This window comes from Carettochelys insculpta, chromosome 18 (genome assembly GCF_033958435.1).
Source record: "Carettochelys insculpta isolate YL-2023 chromosome 18, ASM3395843v1, whole genome shotgun sequence".
Classification (NCBI taxonomy): Eukaryota; Metazoa; Chordata; order Testudines; family Carettochelyidae; genus Carettochelys; species Carettochelys insculpta.
The window spans coordinates 5159659-5176553 of NC_134154.1; the positions used below are offsets into that span (position 1 = coordinate 5159659).

At 42.1% G+C, this 16895-nt stretch overlaps 1 protein-coding gene and 1 long non-coding RNA gene across 3 annotated transcripts in view; one reads left to right on the top strand and one right to left on the bottom strand.

Annotated features, from left to right (window-relative positions):
* The window catches only part of CIT (citron rho-interacting serine/threonine kinase), a 116033-nt gene that overhangs the window by 26221 nt on the left and 72917 nt on the right, over positions 1-16895 (top strand). For both annotated transcript variants that reach the window (XM_075013019.1, XM_075013020.1), the window contains exons 9-12: positions 3504-3684; positions 11683-11788; positions 12669-12812; positions 14983-15102. In XM_075013019.1, the coding sequence (XP_074869120.1) occupies positions 3504-3684; positions 11683-11788; positions 12669-12812; positions 14983-15102 (551 nt within the window). The remainder of the gene's footprint in view (positions 1-3503; positions 3685-11682; positions 11789-12668; positions 12813-14982; positions 15103-16895) is intronic.
* LOC142022799 (uncharacterized) overlaps positions 1-16895 on the bottom strand; it is a 30211-nt gene that overhangs the window by 11491 nt on the left and 1825 nt on the right. The window lies entirely within an intron of this gene.

Sequence of the window (16895 nt, forward strand, 5' to 3'; positions counted from 1 at the left end):
AGTCAAATTCCAATTTATAAAATCCAGCATTACTAAATTGATATTAATAAATTGGAATTTATCTCATAGTGAAGATGGAGCCTACCTTAAAGAAATCTGTTAAATATTAAACAAGTGAGTCATATAAAGTTATCCACCAAGGGTGGGAGAACCTTTTTTGGATGGAGGCCACAGACCCAGCCACACACAAGTAAAAAGCAAAAAACAAAACAAAAAAAAACCCCAAATCAACAACCTTACTGGCCCCCAGTTTCTCAGTTACTGAGAAACAGGACAAAAATTCCCAAAACCTTAGTTTGACCTGGCTTTTGACTGAGAAACAAAACACCCCAAATAAAGACATAAAATAAAATCTCATAGGCCTGGTCCCCACTCTCACAACTCAGGGTGCTGGGGCTCCCCTTGTACTCCTGTGGGATGTTGGGGAGTGGGGGGAGGCAACTGAAGCCTGGATCTTTCCCCAGCAGTGGCGCAAGCTGATGCTTGTGTTCCAGCCCTGTGATGGTGTAGATGGGTGCTGAGGCTTAGCACTTCCCCCGAAGCAAGACCCGTTGCATTGAGTTAGGGAGCGCTGAGGACTGGAGGCTTTCTGTGGGGCTGGAGTGCCATCTCACCTGCTTTTAGGAAGAGGAGGCCCTGAGCCTTGCTGTAGCCAGATCAAGATAAACTTGGGGAGGGGGGCTGGATCTGGCCCATGGGTTTGTATGTTCTTCACCCCTTTTATAGACCTTCCTTTTCTGTTAAGATATGTTTTTGGCTACACTTAGAAGAGGAGATCTAGACTTCATCATATCAAATATATAGTCTTGTATTTCTATATTGGTCTATTTCATCAATACAATCTCTTTTTAAATCTTAGCTGGGAAGGAAAAACTTTTTAAAGGGGGTCCAACAGCCTTTTTGTTCTGGGTGCTGAGGATACAATGACCTGTGTTTCTTTTCCTCTGCCACTCTCTAACTCTTAACTTTGCAAAGCATTTTGGGATGTAATTTGTATGCAAAACGTAATACTTAATGAAGTTGTATTGTACTCTATTGTGCCTTTGTTTGTGTGAGTGAGAGCATGGGGCAGAAGAGCCACAAATGGATGGTCTATTAAGAGAATTCACCTGTAATACAATTCGCATCCTATTGAATGTTTGCAAGTTTTTAAACCAATAAAGGCTATGTCTACACGTGAAGCCAACATCGAAATAGCTTATTTCAATGTAGCAGCATCGAAATAGGCTATTTCGATGAGTAACGTCTACACGTCCTCCAGGGCTGGCAACGTCGATGTTCAACTTCGACGTTGCGCGGCACCACATCAAAATAGGCGCTGCGAAGGAACGTCTACACGCCAAAGTAGCACACATCGAAATAAGGGTGCCAGGCACAGCTGCAGACAGGGTCACAGGGCGGACTCAACAGCAAGCCGCTCCCTTAAAGGGCCCCTCCCAGACACAGTTGCACTAAACACCACAAGATACACAGAGCCGACAACTGGTTGCAGACCCTGTGCCTGCAGCATGGATCCCCAGCTGCCGCAGCAGCAGCCAGAAGCCCTGGGCTAAAGGCTGCTGCCCACGGTGACCATAGAGCCCCGCAGGGGCTGGAGAGAGAGCATCTCTCAACCGCTCAGCTGATGGCCGCCATGGCGGACCCCGCTATTTCGAAGTTGCGGGACGCGCAACGACTACACGGTCCCTACTTTGACGTTGAACGTCGAAGTAGGGCGCTATTCCTATCCCCTCATGGGGTTAGCGACTTCGACGTCTCACCGCCTAACGTTGAAGTTAACTTCGAAATAGCGCCCGGCGCGTGTAGCCGTGATGGGCGCTATTTCGAAGTTAGTGCCGCTACTTCGAAGTAGCGTGCACGTGTAGACACGGCTAAAGTATCAGGACCTACTTGATATTGACAAAGAGGATTTGAATGCTCCAGAGACTGAGAGGTAATATAATTTCCTTATTAATGCATGTTTTTATTTTTGGACTGGGATGAATGAAAAACTCAATGCACTTGAAATTTGGTATGTGACCGGCAGCTTGCCTGCTTGGTGAAGCTTCCTTCCTTTCCTCAATTTGGAAGCTGTGTCAGCATGGCTCCCTGGAGATCTTCTAATGGAGCGTGCATGTTTTGTTGCAGTTTCCTGACTTAAGAATTTTGCTTATTAATGCTGGTCTTGTGCTAGCTTGGTGTTGGTCTGCTGTTAGCTTATAAACAAATTTGTGTAGAAAATTAAGAGTTAAAAATTGGCCTGTGAAAGAATTTGGCAACCTAGAGGGAGCTAGCAAGCTCTAGCAGTGACTCATTCTGCTTGTGTCAGTCAGATAAGCATCAGCATCTGTCACGAATGCAGGCAGGTAGGGTTAAACTTAGAGCATGCACAGAGTGAGGAGCAGGGAGCCTGCACTGCAGGGGCTGTAATGTTTGTTCCCCGTTCTTCAGTTCTCATCAGCCCTTCAGCTACAGGAGCTCTATACTGGATCCATGGTAACGGTTTTACCACACAACATTTCCATCAGTTTGTAACAATGGGCTGTGTTCTAGTTGCGGACTGAAGAGCTGTCTGCTTCACAGAGCCAAAAAGAGCTTGGTAGATTTGCAGGGAGTGAGGACCTGAATGATGAAATTAAAAAAATAATCCTGGGAGGAAACATGCTTTTATGAGGTAGGAATTGCACAGCAAGCTTTTACATTAATTCTTTTCACACATGCAGCCAGCTCACCAGGGATCTGGAGTATTGGGCATCATTTAGAAGAACTTATTCATTTGTTTCATTGCTTTAATTAAACTGTAGCAAATGGGCTGAAATTAAACAACTGGTTAATAAGTTATTTCATTTTTAAAAATGCTGTCATTGGTATCTCCATATAAAACTGATTGTACCAGAGCCAGACTGCAGTGGTATCCCACCAAGAGTTCCACATCCTAAGCAAGCTGTCTTCTGGAAAGAAATTTTTATTTATTTTTCTCTCTCCTCCAAGTGGGAGAGGGGTAATATTGGGTACTGGGGTTTAATAGCTGCAGCATGTTGAAATCTTCCAGGAACAAGATACATTTACTAATAGTAACAAGAACCAGAAATCTGCCTGCTGGTAGGGGTGATAGGCAGAAAATAGTCCTTAGGTGACTATCAAGGTAGCGGACTATTCTCATCAATAGTTTACTCCATTAATTGGGTGGTTTAGAGACATCTTTATTTTTCTAGAAAAATCAGGAACTAATAACCTGTAAATATTAGCCCAAATATTTTCTTAACCTGACGTCTTTGGTTTGACTCAAAATACCAGTTTAACCAGCATGGGAGACATTGTGCCTGCAGAATGGTAGCCATGTTGGTAGTTGAAGGGTTAATCTCTTGTTGCTGTAATACGATTTGAGAGCAGCAGCTCAGTCTGCTTGTGTTAGCAAGATTAAAAGCAGGAGCTGCAGTGCCATTGCAAGCACTGAATGAATGGGACTGTTTCAGGGCAAACTGTAGCTGAAATTTGCCTTTTCTCCCTGTTTTTTCTACCAGCTCCTCCTCCCTTCATTCCTACCCTCAGGTCTGATGATGACACCTCAAATTTTGATGAACCAGAGAAGAATTCGCGGGTTTTATCCTCTCCGCGGCAGTTGAACCCAGCCAGCTTCTCAGGAGCAGATTTGCCATTCGTGGGGTTTTCCTTCATCAAAGCTCTGGCGATCCTCAGATCAGAGTAAGTAGGAATTACTGTCTAAGTGAACAGGAACAGTAGAAGAAAATCAGGGTTTGTAGTGGGGAACGGGTGGGGGAGGGGGAAAGCTGCTTTTAAGTGGCCTGCACTCTGCTTTAGGGAAGCTGACAGGTTTAGGATCTATCTGTTGCTGCTGCAGTTCTGTATATTTAATGTTGCTCTCTGGCTTAGAATGGAAAATAAGAAGGCTGGTTCTGAAACTGACATTGCTAAAATTGTGATTTGGTTACTTTAGTAGTGGTTGCTGTTCTCTGGAGAGGAATGTGTGGTTTGATTTCTGTTTTTGCAGGTCTCTGGAAGAAGGAATATCCTGTGGAGTTCAGAGGCTGAACTGGGGTGTATTCTGTTAAGTCAGAAATGCAGAGGCCGGATGTCACAAAACTAGGGGTGGGTGTGAGGCTGAATCAGTGATCCAGTGATGGAGCTCCACTAATCCAGAAGTGTGTGCTGATGGGTCAGTGAACTATAGAGCTTCACTGAACTGCCAGTGTGTATTGCTTGGTGAAGTTTAACACTGAGACCAGGTATTGCTGTGCCTGGGAAGTGTTATGGATCAGAGTGCCACAGAGACAGTGCAAGGGGCGAGGAACTGAGATCCGTAATGATTAGTCTTCGTTTGGAAAGGAGTTAGGATTTCAGAGAGAACTGCCACAGGAAAAGGAAGGATGTAAATGGCATGGTGTGAATCTCTTTGACCTGGTGAGTCCTTGGTTCCTGGTGTTACAGCTAATGAGGAATTCATTAGTTCAGCTCATCAGATCCTTACTCCTGTATCAGAAGGCCACACAGAAATGCAATTCATCTAGCTGGCTTGGTGACTCAACATGCTATCTTTTAATTTCAACGATTCCTTTTGTTGCTGATATTTAGTCCCCATCAGGGACTAAACCACATTTCGAGTGTCTGTCATATTGGCTGTGATAGTAGCTCTTGGTGCTGCGTAAGTGGCTTGGAACCAAGTGTGGAACCAAATTTGGTGATATTCTTGGCTCTTGTCCATATTTTGAGTCAAGGTTATATGATGTCTACACCTGTGTTCTCTCTTTTTTTTTTTTCCATTCATGAGCTAAATAAATTTTGCTATATGCACCAAGGCCTGTGTGGATTTGTACCCCCAATAGAAACACATGCTGTCATCTGTGGATGGCTGTGGGCACTCTGCTAATCAGCTGGGTGGCGCCAGAATCTCTCCTGGCTGGCCATCCAAGCGCTCACTTTATGGAGAACACTAATCTACACCATTGATCGAGAGGGGAGACTCAGACCATCTTTAGTGACCGTACATCCTCACAGGTGTTGCCTTCATGGTTGGGAAAGAGAAGGCAGAGGTTAAAATAATGGTTGTAAGGTGAGATGTTTGGCTTTTAGTGAGCTGTCAATGGAAGTAGTTTTGGAGTTGGTAAATTTCAGCTGTGGGTACTTGGGTTTAAAATCTACCTTGAATTATAAGTGAAATGACTTATGGTGTCATCCTACTCCCTAGTGGACTGTTCTCCACATAACAAAACCAGAATACCATTTGTGTAATTGTCAGTAGAGGGCCAGAACTTGCTCTAGATTTATGGCTAGAGGAGAGGGTTTAAGGTTTAGTCTCAGGTGCACTGGCATATCTGATAACTGTGGAGGTATTACAAGTTGAAATAGTATACATTGTCAAAAATATATTGGCACTGATTAGTGGGAGGTGGTGTGCATAACAGTGAAGGATAACTGCTGAAATTTTGTTTGGGTTCCGGTAGTAGAATAGTGAAGGTACAGCAAAAGAGTCAAGTTTAATATGTTTGGACGAATAATGGGTAAAGTCATACAGAACCTCCTGGTGCAGCCAGGTTTCCTGTAGGTTGATGCATAAAATAAATCAGATATTAGATTCCTTTCGGAAGACAAAGATTATAAGATGATTCTGCTTATTTTATAGTCTGAACTTTATTTTAGAACTAGATTTTCATAAACTTATTCTGGATTTACCTTTTGGGAGTAAGCAACTGCATTTTGTTTTGAAAAACAGCTGCTAAATATTTCAAGGAATATAGGGAAATTCAGATACATGGGAATTTGAACTCGTATTTAAACGAGTGCAGAGACTAGTGATCTCCTCAGTCTGATTGCTAGGGTTGGGAATGAAGAGGATTTCTTCTTTATAAATTGTGTAATGTCCTTCATGTGCTAAATCCTTTAGTGAATAGATAAGTCACAATACCTGCCCTAGGAAGCTTAATCTAATTTTAGGCAGGTGAGAGTAAATGAGAACAAAAAATAGAAGGTAGGACTTAAAAATCCTTGCTCACAGTACGTGGGGTGCTTTCTCTAACATAGGTGAGGTCCTAACTCATTAATGCAGAGTGGAAGGTTTTATTTAAAAATGAATTGTAGTTCTTGTACTAAGTGATGCAGAGCTGGTTTTCTGTTTCTGCAGACTAATACTCCAATGCCTTTATTGCTGCTCACAGTTTTGTTCAGCAGCAGCAGTAGATTGTAATTAACAAGGTGTCTCTTAGTTTCACTATATCTGGAATGTTTCAGGTTAGATGTTTCTAACCTGAAACATAAGGAAATATTATTGTCATTGTACAAGGCACTGGTAAGACCATGTCAAATATTGTGTACAGATCTGGTCACTCATGGTGAAGACAGATGAATTCAAAACAAAATGGGTGCATAGAAGGGTTACTAGGATGGTTAGGGCAAAGGAGAGCCCATCTTACCAGAGGAATGTAAAAGAGCTGGGTTTGCTTAGACTAGGAAAATGAAAACTGAGCAGTGGTATGTTTGTGCTCTGTAAATACGTTGAAAGGTAAACAATAGGGAGGGAATAGAGCTCCAGTATTTAAGCTAAATAAAATAAAAAACAAACAAACAAACAAACCCATAGATGATCTAAATTTTCAGCCTAAATTTATCCCGGGGGAAAGTTTCTAAGTGTAAGAGGAGAAAAATTCTGGCACGTCTTTCCCAGGAATAGTGGGGACAAACAGTTTCGCTAATTTTAATATGGAGCATGATAACTTTATGAATGTGATTATATGTAATAGCAGGAACTGGGCTTGATGACCCAGGTCATTCCTTCCAATCCTATGTTCCCATCAGAATCTAGTATGCAGTAGCTAAACTGTCAAGTATCATGTACTTTCACATTGCTGCTGGTGCTTGAGGGCAAAGTCTTGAGCAGCAGCCGTGCAGATAGACACTTGCATTATTCACAGGTAAAAGAGACACCCAATAAAGGATGAAAGCAGGGCTAGAGCAGACTGCTCTTTATTCTTTTTTACCCTATGTCTTGCCCTCTGGAGTCTATAACAGACGCTGGAGGAGTGTGATGAGGACTAGTTCTTCAAATTTATCAGAAACTTAGTAGGTAGAATCAGGGCTGATTATAAAATAAGGAATTCTCTGATTTGGTTCATGTAAATATCTCAGCAACTACCTCCTTCCCAGCAATGGGATTGGGAGTGGAACTGACCTTGTCACATGTATTTTACTTCAAGACTTAACTGATGAGGACTTCTTCCATAGTTTGATTTTTTTTCTGTTAGCTTGAATCTAATGCCTGGTAGGTCTCTATTCCAGCCCTTGTGAAGAGTGAAAAAAGGAAAGGGAGAATAAGGTTCCAATTATATTCTGCTGTTTCAGTTTACTGCATTAATATCTTGATGGTATCAAACTGTTTGTTTTTATTGTGCTTTAGGATGAAGCAGGCATTTAAGAGGGAGCAGAAAAGGCTGGTAGAAGAGTTGAGATGGGAATGAAGTTAGGGAACAGAGCATAATAAGGATAAGATTTATAGAACTTTGCAAATCTGTGGATATTACACCTTATTTTTGTGCATATGGATGTGGATACAAATTTTGTATTTATGCAGGACACTAATGATTTGATCATAGATTCTGTGACTTTAATTGATCTTGATTTCTTCAGCCCGTACATGGCAAGATTTGGGCTTCTGTGATTTATTATTGCCCACATCCTGTCCATGACTTTTACTAAAATATCTATGACACAGTCTTAGCCTTAAGTATGAGAGATGGGAGGAGGGGGAGTATGGTTATGTGCAAGAGCCAGGATTAGGACAAATGATACCAGCAGTTAGTAGAAGGAAGAGGCACTGAGGAGTTGGAGGCTTATGAGTTTGGGGGAAAAAGTGAAGTAGGAAGATAGGAACATATGTAAAGATACCGTTAATGATAAAGCCTGAGCTGTGAACTTGCCATTTCCTTTTGGTTAACCTCTAGCTTTTTCTGTAGCAAGTCTTACTTGGAAAAATTAGAACAGTAGGAGCCCTTTGACTTCCATCACTTCTGCACCATTCCGTACAGTCCTTCTGTGAGAGGCAGTAGCTCTACTATCAGTGAATTACTAGGTAATCAGCATTAAGCCAATAGATTTAAATGCATAACTCAGGGAAGTAATTTTCCTCTTGAAAACAGATTAGCACATCTAGAGTAGTTAGCATTTGATATTACAGAATTGTCCAAGACCTGAAGATTTTTTTTATATTTCCCCTTCATTCCTGTTTTTTATTTACATGAGTTGATTCCCTTTTATTAATCATTTCTTCATACCTCAGAAGAAATTGCAGACACTGTAATGCTGAGAAGAGTGACCTGTGGTTTAATGGTTAATTTAATTAAATATTCTGAGATGTTACCATGTGAGTGATATGTTTGCATGGTAACTTTTGCTGTCAGACTGTGTGTGTGATTTCTGAGATAACTCTGAGTGAGGGGATACATAACAATGACGCTACAAAAGACATCTCACATCTTGTCATGAAATCCCTTTGTGAGTTTGAATCTCTGTGATAAGGATTCTGTTAGATTTTAAGCTTCCAATTCTCTTGATTACTCTCTCTTCTTGAGACATAAAAAGATGGTAGGAGTACTTTTGAGAAAGTCAGAGTATGGTTTGAATGAAAGGGGGAATTAGCTGATGCACTCTGCTAAACTTAAGTACATGCCTAATGAATATGTAGTGTATAGGGACCTGCTTGGTATTGGGTTGAGAGACACTGATTTTCATAGTAAGAACAAAAAATCCTCACAGTTAGCACACATATATTTAAGGGATATTTTTTATTTTTAATAGGAGAGAAAAATTGCAATCTATTTCTTTCCAAACCCTCCATCATACCTGAGGAGCTACTTTCTCCAGAGCCAGTTAGTGACATTCCAAACTTTGGTCAATGGGGATCATTAAAGAATAGCTGTATACATCATTCCGTTGCTGTGGGATATACTTTCTTGCTGGGTCCCATGCTGTTGTTCCCTATATTGTAGTGCACCTAGATGGTTCAGCTGGCTCTCCAAGCAAAATATTTGAAATGCAAAATGGTCTGGACAGTGCTATGAGCAGAAGATTAAAGGGTGATGGCTATTATTATTATTAAACTATGATTATTTTGAAAAAATGTCTTTTGCTGCAATGTTAATGCTCGCAAAAGTTCATTTTGGTATTAGAGAACTAGTCAAAATTATCATTATCCATTTGCTGTCATTGTATATTTATCTGAGTTATATTTTGAAGCAGATTCCTTTGCATCTTGTTTAGCTAATGTGAGCTTTTAATTTTTATTTCTAGGTTTTTCTCTCATCTAGCAATTTTTAGCGTTATTTGTATGCCTGTGATGGGATTTAATAAGTATTTTTCTCAAATGGCTGCTTTTTCTCTGGAGGCGTATAGCAATGCTTTGATATATTAACTTTTAAAGCAGACGATCTGTGGGATTGGGTTGGTTAGACCAGTTAACCAATTTAAGACGTGTTTAACCAGTGCATTCACTTTTTAGATGTATTCTTCTAATAAATCCTCATTATATCAGGTCATTCTTCTAATATCCCTCTTTCTTTGTTAGTTTTTTAAAATTTCCTTAGTTATATTAGGTGTTTCTATGCAGGTTGGGAGTGGTGGGTTTTGCTATACTTAATACAGGTTGAATCTCTCTGGTCTGGCACCCTTGGGACCTGACTGGTGCCAAACCAGAAAATTTGCTGAACCATGGCAGGTCAATATTGTCTGGCAGCATTACCAGCATGTTCACTGCTTACTGGGCTGTTGTAATACATTTAGGGGTAAGTTAGATCTAAATAACAGCACAGAAGACCGAGAGCCAGGACTGGTGGCCGTAAACAAACTTTATGGTATTGTGGGAAACTTGGCCACACCCATGATAAGCAGTATTACAACTAACTAAAATCTTACTGGACCATGGATGTTCCCAGACCAGAGAGTGCCAGACTAGAAAGGTTCAGTGTGTATTGCATCGCCAAATGGCTTCAGAAGTTGGCGCTCCTTAAGATCTTTGTTCCATACATGTTGTACAGCACAGTTTTATAAAGTCCATTTCTTTCTTGTGTGTGACTAATATGCTCTGTGTATATTTGGACTTGGGAGTAAATTTTCTCAGAAAATGGTGGTGGTAAAATCAAACTTTCCTTGGTGTGGGAAGAGACAGTGCTACTGTGTGTGGGTGTGTAGCTATGTGCAAAGACCTGCTCAAAGCTCATTTCTCTCAAGGGGGATAACTGGCTGCGTACCAAAGATGTGGCCAGGAGAAGCCGGCAAGCAATGTGTGGGCAGACTGCATGTTCTTTTATTAGCACCTTCATTGTACTTTTAAAATTGCAACTAACAGAGAGCTCTAAGCTGCTTCTGTTCAAACTGGTTCCCTCATTAACTGCTTAACTACCTTGTTCGAATCTCATTTTGCTGCAGGGAGTTGTTTCTGTTGAATGTGATTTTTCTAATTTTTTTTTTGTATAATTTGAGATGTGTACTTAAATCAGATGTTTTAACTATTATCTGCTTAAGATTACAAAACATTCGAAAACATATGGTCCAAATCAGTTTCTTATATTGCTTTTCTAGAATCTGTTTAAGCCAAAGACTCCTAACCTTTTTGTTGTTTTTGTTTTTGTTTTTGTTTTGTTGTGACCCACTTTGAAAATACTTCAGGCTGTAATGACTGCCCCCACTCCAAAAGTAGTGACCCCATCATATCACCATTACTTCTACGCTACTGCTGGCAGCAACACTATCTTTTGTAGCTGGGTGCCTGACTCTAAAGGCAGCAATGTCACCAATAGAAGTACAGATGCAAGGGTGGCATGGCGTGGTATTGCCACTTTTCTGCATTGCAGCTGGCAGTGGCACTGCCTTCAGAGCTGGGTGCCAGCCAATAGCCACCGCTCTCCAGTTGCCCAGCTCTGGATGCGGGTCAGAAGGAAGGGTGGCAATGTCATGACCTGCCCCCACACAATAAGCTTGCAGCCCCCTTTAGTGTTGAGATCCCCAGTTTGAGAAATGCTGGTTTAAACTAACATGAATGGTTGCGTTTATAAGGGTAAGGACCCACAGGGGGAATGCTAAAAATGTAAATACATTCCTCAATTCCCTCGAGTCAAATTTCAGTGAATGATACTATTAAACAGATTTTTTTTTCTTGCAACACAGCTTAGAGGTGGAACTTTGAGATCTAGAAATGTGGCTAATTGTTTTAGTGCTGATGAAATAGAGAGAGAATGCATAGAGCTAGACTGGGAGAATGTTTTAGTAAAATATTTGGAAAATAGAGAACAAGTTAACAAGCAGGCACTTCAGTTCACTGTGGTTCAGAGTTTGGCACAGTTGAGCTTTCAGTTGTTTTTCTAGTACTGTCTGCTTTTGTTTTTTAAATCTGTTTAATAGTTACAAATATATACAAGAAGTATCTAAAATGCTTTCTGTGTCATGTTGTTTGATGTTATGACTTAAAATTTACTGTGTAAATGAAAATACTAATCTTGTAACCAGCAAAGGAGCTGACATGGTGGTTAGTAAAGACTCAGTGTTGATTGACCTAATCTTGTAATTGTTTCACCATAAAGTTTGCCTTATCTTTCGTCCACATTTAGTTCAGTATAGCTACCCAATGATCTGATATGGGTTAAGTGAAGAGTCCTGTGTAATTTTGTCTATATTTACATATTTTTGTCTTTGTTCTTTTAGTTCAGTTCTCTCGGGGTTGGACTCTCCAGTTAAGATCAGCTCCATGGAAAAGAAACTCCTTCTAAAGAGCAAAGAACTGCAGGACACCCAGGACAAGTGTCACAAGGTATTTATTTATGTGAGTGGCCTCCCTCATTGCTCCAGGAATCTACAGCCAATGTATACCAAGGGATCTGTCAGATGCTGCTGATCATCCAGATCTGTGGTGAGCAAAGTTCTTTTCCTGCAGTGAAGTGACTTCCTATTCAGTACAGAAGAAGATGAATTTAGGCCATGCCTTTGCTGTATATGTGGTAAACTTAACAAGAGGAGGCTCTGGATTTTAAACAGCTTTTGTCACACCATGACACAGATGACTGCTTCTTCCAGCATGTGGTGTTTACTCCTCATCGATTGCAGAGTTACAGCATTTCTGTTCTGAATGATACAAAGTCTCTCTTCCTAGTCCTTCAGCTTCTACTTGTGTAACTGTTGCCATTTCATTGATTGTGGTGATCATCTTTTAACAGTTGTTTGAGTCAAGAGAACTCCCTGGAGTCTATAAACACTTAAGTATTGTTTGAGACTTTTATGAGAGTGCAATTATTTGTCTCCCTGCTTTGTGCTGGATTTGACCATTTATTTCTTCAAGGAAATGGGGGGGAACCATCCTCTGGTCCAACATGGATTTGGGATAAAGCTAAAGTGACCCATCTCTGCAAAATCAAGTGAAAAATGATTGTGGCTTCTTTGCTAACTGGGGTTCGAAGAATGACTGAATATGAACAAGCAGCTTGAATGAATGGGGTGACTTAGACTTACTACCTGTCCTTGTGAAGAACTGTGCATTTCCAGGAGCAGAGACAATGGTATTGGAATTTAAATAGCATCTGGAGAATTATAACTAGGAGTCTCTTAGAGACTGAATTTCATCACATGTGGTGCATTGAAATTAGCAACTGAAAGAGCCTTTGAAATGTTTTTTAACCTTTCAATGTTTGTTGCAGATGGAGCAGGAAATGACACGATTGCACCGGAGGGTGTCAGAGGTGGAGGCTGTACTTAGCCAAAAGGAGGTGGAACTGAAAGCCTCTGAGACCCAGCGATCCCTCCTGGAGCAGGACCTGGCAACCTACATCACAGAATGCAGTGTGAGCCTTTCCCCTAGTCCCTTTCCCCCTGAGAGTGCCTTTTCTGAAGGTTCCTTTTCCATGATGGTCTCAATGGTGCATATTCAGTGTGGAACAGGAATGGTTGTCTATTGAAATAGGAGCAATACATTGTTTGCAGAGTATTGAAGTTCTGTTAGATATGGATTTGTTCTCACTCTGTTCATTGGCATATGGTGCTTATAACATCATTCGGTAGTAACGATTAAAGAGGTACAACTGTTGCCTTGCTCACAGTGAGGTGTACACTCTCATTCTCTGCTTATTTTAGTAGGTATACTGTATCACTTTTGGATTCTGATTTTGACAGATTTCAGAATGAAAGCAAGGTAGGGCCTACTCAGTACTTGGAAAACTTCGACGAACATGAAAGATATTTCAGGACTTGCTGGTATTGATTCAATAATGTAACATTCTAAGTTTCTACCCCTCTAATTCCCCAGTGTACTGATAGCAGTGTGATTGTGGCAAGTGCTGTTTTTCAGATGGGGTATGAAAACTAAGGCCTTTAAAGACAGGTATTCAAAATCCTTTATCATTTTTACAGGAGTAGGAATGTATGTCTTACTGTCTTGGCAAAATTCCAGTGAGGTTGTTTACCCTTTGCCTACTTAAACAGCTTCTGTATTTTCAGTTGGATTTGGTATTCTTCATTCTTCCTTCCCCTCTTGCACCAAAATCCAGGTCTCTCTCTATGTAGCATGCCACGACAGTGCTCCATCAGTGGCTGCTTTACAGTGGAGTGTGAAGCATTTCCTGTAGAGGTGTAAATTCGTTTATCTAAGTGGAAGCGCGGACATGAATTTATTTGGATAAGTGGGGTGCTTTCAGTGCAGTAGTGCACAGCAGGAGGGGCATGGGAAGCAGTGTTGAACCATCTGGATATGCTAGGTTCTACTGTGTAAACAACATTAAAACATTTTGGATCCTTCTGGGATGAAAGATATACACATTAAGTGGCTGACGAGCGGTGCAGGGCAATAATTTTTTATGTCAGGGGAGCCATGCCAAGATTTTGGTCCGTGGTCAAGGGCTATACTTTTCTGTGGAGGACATGCAGGATCTGAGATGGACGTGAGGTGCAAAAAGGAGTTTGGGGGTAGGGGACTAGGGTGCAGGAAAGGGTTTGGGTTCTTAGATACAGGTTGGGTGAGGAAAGGGGTTGGACCTGGGGCAAGGTATTGGGTTGCAGGGTCTGGGAAGAGGGTATGGGTGCAGGAGAGAATTCTGGCCTGGAGGGATGTAGGAGGGGTTCAAGAGTCTGAGAGGGATTTGGAGTGTGGGAGGGGGTGAGGTACCAAAGGCAGGCAGGCTTTGTTGGGGAGGTGCTTATCTAAGCAGCTCTCCTCTAAAAGCACTCTCAGGCAGGCTTCCCTGCCTGCCGGCAGCCCCAGACTGTTCAAATTGTTTGGTTGTTCCGTGTGGCTCTCCGCTGTCTGGTGGGAGGGCTTTGTTCACTGATCCCACCCCCAGCAAAATCTCTCTGCTCCTACTGGCTGGGTTTTGTCCAATAGGAGCTGAGAGATTTTGCTGGAGTGTAGACAGTGAGCAGAGCCATGTACACATGCACCTTGTAGCACAGAGAGCCACAGGGAGGGAGCAGCCATTTGCTTTAAGCGGTGCTGCTCTGTGCCGCAGACTGAGCAGCAGGCTGTATCTTGCCCACCCCGGTCTAACTTGATGTTTGTAAGCAAAGGTTTTTCCCAAACCTTGAAACAATAGTGCTGCCCTTTTATCTTTAGAGTTTAAAAAAAGGACATAATTGAGTTCAACAGTGGAGTGTGGGGGAATTAGCAAGTCACGGTAGTAATAGTAGCAACAAATGAGCACTAGAGATGTGAAAAATAATGGATAATTAGTTTCACTAAGACGTATTACTCACTGTGTGTGTTTTTTGACTCCACACCTGGCCTACAGTAGTAGGGTTTGAACTAAGATCTCTTTGCAATAGATTGTATTTGTAAGTGTACTGTTTTTTATCAGCTGGAAAAATCAAAGTTCAACAGCAGTGAATCTGTGTTTCCCTCATTGGTGTCTCAATGTATGTTGTCTCACAGCAATTGAGGAGAATCTTTTTACTCCGTTAGCTGAGGATATTTCTTGTTGATTAGCTTGCAAAAGATTTATGCATTGAGCATTTTGCTTTTTGCAGAGCTTAAAGCGAAGTCTGGAACAGGCACGGATGGAGGTGTCTCAGGAGGATGATAAGGCACTACAACTTCTTCATGATATCAGAGAGCAGAGCCGAAAACTGCAGGAGATCAAAGAACAGGTACAACTGCTTCTTGGGAGCAGAATGGCTGACAGTAGAACTGCACTGCTTGAGTTACCTTGTTCTGATGCCAGGAATGTTTTGCGTATTGGTGGGGATACCAAGGCTCCCTGTGTGCATGTGGTGGGTTGGAAGAGTTCCTTAAAGAAAGTAACTAACAACAAATATGGACACGTATGCGCTTGTAAGCCGTCTTCTTTACGTGCAGTCCATCAAGTTGGTCAAATTAATTCTTTGCCTAAAACCAAACAAATTAGAAAGTTGCAATATTTTGGGAAGCTGCCATGTTGGAAAGCTCCATTCATCAAGTGCTTTCTCATGTCCATTCATTGTAGGAGTGTGTGTTTGCCACAGTGCAAAATGGCTGGAAGATTGTCCCTCAGCTGTGTCCAGAGTGGAGTGACATGCACATACCACACCATACAGGGTGCTGCTGGACCTCCTCCACCTTTAGTTCCTTCTTGCTGCCAGTGATGGTGCTTGGAACTGCAGTGATACAGCTGCAACTATTGTGTCTTTTTTGTCTTAATTAGTTGTTTATCTGTGAATAGATTTCTTCTGTTATGGCAATCATTCATAGATTAGCAAAGTTTGTAAGTCCCTTCGCAATGTTGCCTTGGGATGGGGCATGCCCTGGTAACCCAGCTTTAAGTTGTGTGTTAGATATTGCAGACCTATGCCCATCAGCAACCAACATAACTGTTTATGGTGCTTGGGGAAGCACACATTAGTGACACATGCCACATTTACAAATCCTTTAGGTTACAAACTAAACATGACAGAGATGTTCCTTTAAAGCTCTCCTGGTAGAATTGGCCCTTGTCTCAGCATATGATCAATGCTCAGATTTGGTGCTGAGTACTAGTATTTCAGTGTGCAGTGCACCATTAGTACTGTCTAGAAGCACTAGTTCCTGTCCTTGGCTCTGGCTAAGAAACCTGGGAAAGTGCATAGAGGCAGATCTCCAAGCTCACTGAAAGAGAATGCAAGCAGGGGAGCTAGCGCAGACCCTGCTTTGATAACCCCATCGATCTCCAAGGTCCCATCTCAGATTGAGTGTTGTAGTCCACTCTGCTCTCCACCACCTACCTCCGCATTCTGTTGACCCCCAGAGGCTTTTCAAGCAGCCCAGGACATTCTGTCAATGCCAATACTGCCAACTCTAGTGGTAGTTGGGCCCTGACATAGGGGAAGGCCCATGCACAGTTCATCATGGTCCCTTCATAGTCAGCATTCCTTCTCACCAGAAGCCAGCCCCTTGTGATAACAGCCAGGAGGCCCGAAGCACCAGCCTCCTCAAAATGTATTTCAGGAGAGTATAGGGTTTTTTTGTGATCCTGCTCTGATTCCCAGTAGAAATGGTTCAGTGCATCGCACTGGTTGCCTGTCTGCACCTGGTGCAGATTCTCCAATCGACATTGGTCATTGATATGCTGGTCTAGATTCTTATCTGCATTGTTTGGGTCAGTCTGTATCAGGAGTGGTTGATAACACTCTGAAAGCAGTTTTGCTTACCCCTCTCTTGGTCTCTGGGCAGCATCTGATCCACAAGCTTCACCACAGAGCCCTGCTCCTTGCTGCTGGATCAAGCCCTAATACCAGAGTTGCAACCATTGTTGATGATGCAACAGAAGGGCTGCAAGTGATGCCATGGCCTCTTGTTCCCTGGCCTGTTCAGTGGTGCCCATGGAACGCCAAATGCCTCACTCAGTAGCCAGAGCATTGGAGACACTATCAGCACCCTTGTCCAAGCAGCCCAGAGTTCTGGAGAGTTCACCACCTCGCCTATCGAG